This window comes from Crocodylus siamensis, chromosome 4 (genome assembly GCF_052110815.1).
Source record: "Crocodylus siamensis isolate JL-2025a chromosome 4, ASM5211081v1, whole genome shotgun sequence".
Classification (NCBI taxonomy): domain Eukaryota; kingdom Metazoa; phylum Chordata; order Crocodylia; family Crocodylidae; genus Crocodylus; species Crocodylus siamensis.
In genome coordinates, this window is record NC_143398.1 from 76,041,526 (window position 1) to 76,050,910 (window position 9,385).

A 9,385-nucleotide genomic window follows, 5' to 3' on the forward strand; every position below is an offset into this window, starting at 1 on the left:
CTATTTCTGTTCTGTTCTTGTAGAATATAACACTTATTTTTTTACTTGCTATTTCATTATATAATAATTTTGCATTACCACCTGAAACTATTTTCATTGCACTAAGACATTAGGGTGAAGGGTGCTATAAAACCCCAAGGCAGATTTTGTAGGTATTTTGCAAAATTTATAGCTTTGCAGAAGAGCAGCATGACTGCTTAACCCTATTTTGAAGGGCTTAAATGGAATGTAAGTGATGTTTGGATTGAAGCTGGACATCTGTACAGAGGTAAGTTCCACATTTTGTGAACTAAGATTTTGTGTTACAAAAGTATCATGTATATTTATTTCACAACACCTAAAACACATTTTGTTAATGGATTTACAGCCCAGAATACCTGAATATTGTCATTTCAATTCAAATTATATTAAATACACACTTATCAAACACAGCATGGGGAAAAAAATCACACTTAGGCTTGGAAAACAGATGAATGAAAAGGGAAACCATATAAAGAAGGGTCTATAAAGATGTAAAAATAAATAGAAATGAACCTTTGTAGTCACCCTTTAGTATAATATCACCATTTACAGAACATTTTTCTAGCATTGTATATTAGATACTGTAATACAAATTCCAGCTCTGTCCTCAGTTGTATTTCTCTCTTCTCAATAGTGATATATAGGAGAGTTTTCTACATGTTTTGGAATATCCATTCCATTAGGAAGTTATTTGTTCAGATTCATAGAGAACAAATAGAGGTTAGTTATGCATTATAGTTTAGCAGTGAGAGGTCTTTCCAGCTTCCTAGGATAGATTTGAGAGCAAGAGAGATTATGTTGTCAATATGTTTGGGTTATTTTAAGGTTACGCTCACATGTATTAATGCCTGAATGATCTTAAATTAAATCCATCTCAAATTGTTCCCCATTCCCTCCTGCAGAGCTAGCAGTTATGACCTTGTGGTGAAGCTTCATAAACACTGTGATATCAGTTCTTTATATGCAATACATTCAGGAGCTCTTCCTTCAGTCTTCAAATACCTAAGCAAGCGTGACCTTCAAGGATATCAATATTAACTACATATGAATAGGAAAGCCATCAGGATGCTAGGGTGCATGAATACAGAGTGGATCCCTCATGCCAAAAACATATTTTCCATGACAATCTTGCCCCTAATGTTAGGACATTTTGAAAACAATCTAATTATCTAGTCACTTAAAAAACAAGATGAACTCTTGAAAAGTGCTTTTCTGTAACTTACTGTTTTTGAGTCCCGTAAAAGGACACTGTAAAGAGGAACAGAGAACATGTCTGAGTAAATGGCAGCCTGTGTTCCACATAACTTCATCTTTGGACTGAAGCATACAAATAACATTTCAAAGAAGTTACAGCCCTTTTAAAACCATTCTGTACAATGCTGAGTCAAATATAAAAGTTCAGACAGTGAAAGGTTAAAACCCAGCATCTATTATTCACAGACAGAAAGCTGTCTGCTCTGGAAAGCAGAAGCCCAATGACCATTCATGAGTTTGGGGCCAAGAAAAGCATGGGAACTGAAGTAACAGGGAGCAGAACTGCCCTCACAATAAAGTTTTTAGTGCATGTGTGCATACTTAATAAAATAATCACACACAAACAAATTTAACTTAGATTTAGTATTTTTGCTTATCTGCATTTTCTATCAATGCAAACAGTAAACATTACAATCCAGATCAACAGCATTTCATATGTCTAATATCCTAACAGGTCATTCTGCCATAACTTACTTTCAGTTCTTCAACCCTACAACAAATACATTTTAATTTCCAGTTTAGAGCTGCTTACAGCGCATGTCTTCAGTTTACAAGAATGCATGAGAGGTGTTGAAGTGATGGCATCAAGTTGGGGAGTGAAGTGGCCTTGGGAAGCAGGTAGACAGTAAAATTTCATAGATTTCATAGACATCAGGGCTGGAAGGGACCTCGGGAGATCATCGAGTCCAGCCCCCTGCCCAAAGGGCAGGAAGTCAGCTAGGGTCATAGGATCCCAGCAAGATAAGCATCCAATTTACTCCTGAAGGTGTTCAATGTAGGTGCCTGAACCACCTCTGCTTGCAGACTGTTCCAGACCTTGGGGGCTTGGACAGTAAAGAAATTCTTCCTTATGTCCAGCCTGAAACGGTCTTGCAGGAGTTTGTGACCATTCGACCTCGTCATCCCTTGGGGCGCTCTGGTGAACAAACGTTCCCCCAGATCCTGGTGGTCACCCCTGATAAACTTATAGGTGGCCATCAGATCACCCCTGAGCCTACGCTTTTCCAGGCTAAAGAGTCCCATGTCTCTCAGCCTATCATTGTAAGATCTGTTTTCCTGACCTCTGATCATACGCGTGGCTCTCCTCTGGACTCTCTCAAGCTTCTCCACATCCTTTTTGAATTGTGGAGCCCAAAACTGGACGCAGTACTCCAGCTGCGGCCTCACCAAGGCCGAGTACAAGGGGAGAATGACGTCCCGGGATTTGCTCGAGAAGCACCTATGGATGCAAGCCAGCAGTTTTGGTCGCTTTACTAGCCGCAGCATCGCATTGCAGGCTCATGTTCGTCTTCTGGTCAATGATGACCCCCAAGTCTCTTTCTTCTGTAGTGCTATCCAACGTACCACTGCCGAGCCTATAAGGATGCTGCAGGTTTTTCCTCCCAAGGTGGAGAACCTTGCATTTTTCGGTGTTAAACACCATGAGGTTCTCGTCTGCCCATTTGCTGAGCTTGTCCAGGTCAGCCTGCCTATCTTCTGGCGTGGATGCTTTGCCCCAAAGTTTGGTATCATCGGCAAACTTGGCCAGTCCATTCCTGACTCCAATGTCCACATCATTAATGAAGATGTTGAACAGTATGGGTCTAAGGACAAAGCCTTGAGGGACCCCACTGGTCACAGGGCACCACGATGAGTGACTGCCATCGATTACAACCCTCTGGGTCCAACCACGGAGCCAATTTCCCACCCAGCGGATCGTGGTGGAGCCAAGGCCACAACTGGCCAGTTTGGCCAAGAGGTGATCATGGGATACCAGATCAAAAGCTTTTTTGAAGTCAAGATATATGACATCAATCTCTTCTCCCTCGTTCAGGAGGATGGGAGAGCACTAGCTGACATGGAAAGTAAAGGGTGTTGCGCAAACTGAAATGGGAGAGGCAGACAGGCAAAGGAGCTGGTCAGGAATTCTAACACCATACATTTTAGCAGAAAATGCTAATGTATTAATATCAGAACTGTTTGCAAGAAAAAGTCAGTCTTTTTGAATGGGGAAATGAAGATAGCTGGGGACTGTGGCAAATGAAAAGGTTCTGTTTCTAGTTGCAGAGCAGGGAGAAGGAGGAGGGAAAGGAAAGAGGGAGCAATATGAGTTAGGTAAGATGGCAAGAGACAAGTGGAGGCAGATAGAGGACGAGACTGGAGAGACATGGGTGTTAGAAGGTGGAAATAAAAGGGACAGCAGAAAGTCAAGAGGGAATAGTGGGAATAGAGGGAGAAGAACAGCTAGTATGCAAGGAACATGAAAGGTATTTGGGCAGTACAATATAGTGTCTCTAGAGCTTATATGCACCTTTAGGTGACAGAAAAGGAATAAAAGCTTATTGGGCCCAGGGAGGTATTTAAGGTAATGTATGTGAACTGCAAGATGATAGGCAGGTAGTCAAAATCTTCAAGAGGCATGCAGGTCAAGTTAATGAACCAGGAGGATGGGAGAGCACTAGTTGATATGGAAAGTAAAGGTTGTTGGGCAAACTGAAATGGGAGAGGCAGACAGGCAAAGGAGCTGGTCAGGAATTCTAACACCATACATTTTAGCAGAAAATGCTAATGTATTAATATCAGAACTGTTTGCAAGAAAATATTGGGAAAGAAGTTTTGAAATTATCAAATGTTCTATTTCTGTATATTTTAAAACAAAACTCTTCATTTTATGATCTGAAGTATCATTTTGTGGCATAATTAAAGCTAATTGCAGCTAAGTTAGCTATGGAAAAAGGCTGAACTCGAAATGTTCTGATTGACCCAGACAAAATTTTTTTCGGATTGCTGGCTTATGTAAATTTTTGAGATTTCAACTTTTTGTCCTGACTTGGGACAGAAAATGTTTTCAAAATCACAGCATCTTCCCAGGGTGCAAAGAGCAATATAAGAATAGTAGGATGGTACTACTGGCACTGAGTGGGAAATCTGAGATTTCTGCAGTGGGGCACAGGAGGTATTGGACTGCATATTTCTGCATGCCATAAACTTGGATGTTTGATGGAAAGGGTCTGATGGATTGGGATGACAATAGTAAATGGCTAGGTTTGAGAAATCTTGTCCCACAGTCAACAGCACATCCCTGTGATGGAAAAACCCTTGCTTATGTTCAGTGGCAGAAGGGTAGCAATCATCATTCACTCCTTTCAATATTTTGAGGATTATCCATTGGTTTGTGGAAGGTGGAAGTCCCTTTTCACGTCCTTCAAACAAAGAAGATGTGGGCTATCCACCTTTCAGACCTAGTAGATAACCAGAGGAAAGAGGATGATGACCTGAAGTTTCTACATCTATGAGGAGTATTATTGAGGGTATTATTTGGAGGGATAACTTGCCACAGGGAGCCAAGTAAGAGAAGTTACAAATTGCACAGGTGTTGGGGACAAGTCACAAGGGTCTCTTGTAACAGCTAACAGAAGGAGGGTTTTTCTGGTAGAGGGGGATTCTAGCAGCATAAGGGGCTGTGGGTAAAGCTGACCTGGATGGGATAGCTGGCAGTGGAGGAAAAGGAATGTGGGGAACTAGATCTCTGGTGGGATCCTGATTCCTGGACCCAGAAGCCCTGGGCTTGATTATGACAGGGAAGGGTGTTATGTAAAGGTTGGGGTGTTGTTAGGGCAAAGTACCAGGTCAATGATAGTAGGATATCAGGGAGTAAGATTACAGTTCAGTTCCAGCTCTCAGAAGCATATTCCAATACAAAAGCCTTAAAGGGTTAATTTAAAAAAAAATCTCTTTCATCATGGCTGTCGTCAAACCTTGGTGCTCCCACGTTCTCAGTGTTTCTCAGCTTCCAGCATTATCTTTGCCTAAATTCACGTCACCTCCCAGATCTCTTAAAACAACAGGACCACCCAACTCAACCTCTCCTATCAGTAATTCTACTGCTAGACCTTTCCCAGAAGCTGTGTGGGAATTACTAGCCCAGGGTACTTGCTGCCTAACTCTTCTCAGCAGCACAGCCATATGCAGAGCTCAAGCTAAAGCTCAAGGCTGTGAGAGATTAAAGTGTAGCGATTAAAATTTCCATTATTTTGGAAATTCATTCTACATATGAAAGAGTCCTACAGAACATATACAATCTAGCAGGTAGAGAAATGCATGCTGACAAGAATTATGGAAATTAATGCCTGTACTTTGGACTAAAGACATTTTCCAGAATTTAGCTGGCTTCCAATCAATCACACACAAAATGCCCATCATTTTTAAATGCCAATTTATTTTAACTTGTGTAGTCCAAATTCCATTGATGTGGGTTTATATAAAACCGTTCTTAAATAAATGACTGTGTATACACTGTACTATATTTTTACAGCATGTATTATGCTGGTATGGGCAGCTTTGTAGGACTCTAATTGGGTTTTTACCCTGTGTATCAATACAGGGCTATTTCATCATTCAGGTATGGTCCAAAGTAAGCAGAAGGCAGAAGAATTTCCTCACCATTGGCATATATCTCTCATGGAATTCACTTTACTTTTCTTGGTGCACTGGTCTCTCTGTGGGACAATGCAGAATAAACATGGTACTGGGCACAGCGGACTACAGCTGCATCTGGACCATATCAGGTTTCTACAAGATACAGCAAAGGGGAAACCAGCTCCTTCTGTCTTAATAAAAGCATAGGAGAAGCCTCTCTCTTCTGGTTTTACAAATTATGCTGCCCCAAAGCTTCCGTTCCATGGCCAGTGAGGAAAGCACTGAAGTGAAAGCATCTGGAAGCAGCTGGCATAGCCCAGGGATCCATTAGCCTTCTTGCCAACAAGAGTAGCAGCCAGAAGCGTAACTATGGTGTGGAAACCAGGACAGCTGCCCTGGGCACCAACTTGATGCACATGGTGGAGGGCAGAAAAAAAAAAAAACAGGCTGCAGCTGCATAATCGTATTGGTGGTATGGTGGCAAGCAGGAGTCGCCCCTGTGTGTGGCAGCTGGCCCAGGCACCCAGCTGCATTATTATGCCTCTGGCAGTAGCTGCCTCTGACAGAGGGCTAAAATGTGTCTCATTGTAGAAGGGCCTTCTTTGGGGTACATGCTTTCTTTAGACAGATGTGTTCTCCATATCTGCATTTTCTTCTCCTTCCTGAATTCTAGCACTAGGTGATGATGCAGTTCTCTACCACATTAACACCCAGTCCTGTTACAAGTCATTCACATTTGCAATTTGCTTCTTCTATTCCAATCCATGTCACAGAGGGACCTTTTGGCCTCACCTTGCACCTCCACAAAGAGACTGGGCCCATCTCATCTAAATTATTATTAATTTGCATTTTGTGCATCAGGGATTGTTTCAAAAATAGTTTTAATAATGAAAAGTAACGGGTCATAATACTGAAATACTAATACCTTTCTTTGAAAAGCCATGTTTTCTAATGGATTGCCATCTGTTCAGCTCTTTGCCAGAAAATAGATTTCTCCTGCTTACTGTATTGGGGTGAAAGTGCAGATTACGCAGAGGATTTCTGAGCGCTTTAGAAAAACTGAGTATTCCTAACTTCCTGCATGCCAGTATTTTATTGCAGTCATACTAACTTTCTTCCCCCCTTTTTGCCTCAGTATTTTATTAAAATCTCGCCTCATCCCATTCACGGGCACAACAGAGTCGTTCTGGCACCATCCTGGCTGCTCTGGTCTCAAGCAGGTTGCAGTCAAGTTAGCAGCATCCTCTACTTCCAGATCTCCACCCAACTTGACCAGGAGCTGTTTTTCCCCGTTGAGACCAAAGGCAGGGAGCTCTCCGCCCGGTGTCTACAATCCATCTTTATCCTCTAGAAAGAGTGTTTCCAAGACCCTAGCGCTGACCTAAATCAGTCTGGCCGGAGGCTCCCGCACCCAGGCTTGGAAGAGGGAGATTTGGGAGGAAAAATGCCCCCAGGCTTCTAAACCCCCAGACTCCTCGGGCTCCTCCAGCCCCTTGAATTCCAGTCTCATCATCAGGCAGAAAAAAAAGCCAAGGCAACACGACAGCAAGTTCCCCCCCTGCCTCCTCCGGTAACCCACAGTAACCAAGCGATATCCTTGGGGTGCCGCAGCCGGGCTCAGCTCCTCGGAGCCCCGCGCAGGGGGAGGACGAGCTGCTGCTGTGCCCGTGGCAGGAACCATCCCCGCCGTCCGCAGCTCCGGCTCCACTTGCCCTCGCAGCATCCCCGGCGCCTCTCCCGAGGCAGCGCCGGGCGTCTCTGCCTCTGTCGGGCAAAGTTTCCCCCCCCGCCCTCCATCCCCGCCACAGGCAGCGCGGGCAGGTGCGCGCTGCCCCCGGCGGCGGCGGGATGCGCCCCGGGGGTCGCAGGCGCTTACCTCGGTCCAGGCTGAGCGGCTGGACCGCTGTCAGTGTCGCCATGTCTGCCGGCGCCGAGTGACGCTCCGCTCCGCTCGGCTCAGCGGCAGCCCCGGCGCGCGGCGAGCCGCGGGGGAGGAGCCCGGGCGCGGGGCGGTGCAGGGGGCGGGGGCGGTGCACGGGTGGGGCCGCGCCGGGGTCGCCGCCTCCCGCCCCGGACCTGCCGGGCCCGCCAGGGAGCCGGCTTTCCCGCTCCTGCCGGAGCTGCGGCAATGGCGGGTGCGGGGCCGGGCGAGGAGAGGAGGCGCCTGAGGGGGCGCGGAGCCGCAGCTCAAGGGGTCCCTGCGGCCCCCTCCCTCCCCCGCCGGGCTACAAGCTGTGGGGGGAGGCCGTGAAACTTCCCAGCTGCTTCATGGCTCAGGGGAGGGGCCGAAGCACGGAGAGACTCGGCAGCAAACCCCCCTCCGCACCCAACCCCACCCGGGCCCTGCATCACCTCAGCCGCCGAGTCCCGCCCAGTGCCTGGAGCTGGGGGGCAGGGTTGGGCTGCGAGGCGGGAGCAAAGCACCACAGGAGGCAGGGAGCAGAAAGCAGAGCAGCAGATCGGAGAGCACTGGCACTTGGGGGGCTCGTTTGTAGCTCACCTGTCCCAAAAGGCCGGCCCCCCTGCCCTTCAAATTGCCCTGGCTTTAGGCTGCACGGGGGTTTCCATTCCACCCAGGTTTTTTTTTAAGCAGGTATCTTTGTTTTTAAGTTTTTGCCTTCTGGATTGACATTTGCCTAGGACAGCGGGGACCCACGGTGCTCTCGGGTGCCCTGAGGCTGTAGGGGCAAACACCCGCACGGTACTGAAAACCCAAGGATTTCAAACAGGAATCCATAGTGTCAAAAAACTTTCTGACCCACTGTGGGCTTTCTGGTCACATCCACGCAGGCAGGCCTGCGCTCTTGCAGCCACATACATTTATGCTGGAGATCCGTGCGTTAGCGCACGTGCCTGAACATGCACTTGGGCGTGGGGCAAATTGTGCCACTTGATGCAAACTGACCCTGCACAGCTCCTCTCAGATCTGCAGCCAGGGGGAGATCCCAGCAATATAAAAAAGCCTTTCAAAAAGCTGCCTGGCGAGCAGCTCAGGCAGCGTGCTGGAGGGGCATGCAGCAGCATAGAGACACTCTGGCTGGGTGCTAGAGCATCTCCTTGGAGGATCCAGCCCCTACTTGGCTCTGGGCATGCTCCAGGAGCGTGCCCTGTGCTGCTTTTTTCCAGGGTGTTTTCTTTTGATATCAGGATTAAAGTCCACGCTGCACATTTTCATTCGTGGCATGCCTCCTGCAGTGTCTCAAGCTGCTTTGAGACACTGCAACAATCACGTATTTGCTTGTCTGGATGTGGCCTCTTGAGTTCTTTGCAACAGAAGAATCACCCTTATTTTTCCATTAGTCAAAAAATGAGTGAAAGCTAAGAGCTGGCATTTTCTGACAGTTGCCTTGAGTCTAATGAAGCCTCACTTGTGCCTAAAGAAGGATCATAGAAAATTAGGATGAAAGGGACCTCAAGAGGTCATCTAGTTCAGTGGTTCTCAACCTTTTTTATACCAGGACCCATTTGAAACCTTAATGACCAGTCTCGACCCAGTGCCCCTCACTCCTGACCCACTGCCCCCAGGCCCCAGCCCCCCAGTGTGTGGGGCAGAGGGTGGGTGTGTGGGGTAGGAGGTGTATGGGGGGTCCCAAGCTGGAACTGTGCCAGCCTGCAAGGGAGAAGCCACGTTTTTTCATGTTTTTCTCCTGAAAGGAGAATCCATTTTTAAAGTTTGTTTACCACTGTTTCATATATTCTTGCAACTCATTTT

At 46.6% G+C, this 9,385-nt stretch overlaps 1 protein-coding gene across 2 annotated transcripts in view; it reads right to left on the minus strand.

Moving 5' to 3' along the window:
- LIN7A (lin-7 cell polarity scaffold A) overlaps positions 1-7,888 on the minus strand; it is a 59,752-nt gene extending 51,864 nt beyond the window's left edge. Inside the window, exon 1 of one of the 2 annotated variants that reach the window (XM_090042612.1) lies at positions 7,550-7,888. In XM_090042612.1, coding sequence (XP_089898738.1) covers positions 7,550-7,592 — 43 coding nt within the window. In that variant the 5' untranslated portion in view covers positions 7,593-7,888. The remainder of the gene's footprint in view (positions 1-7,549) is intronic. The other variant, XM_090042611.1, reaches the window with a different exon arrangement.
- Between the last annotated feature and the right edge of the window lie 1,497 nt (positions 7,889-9,385).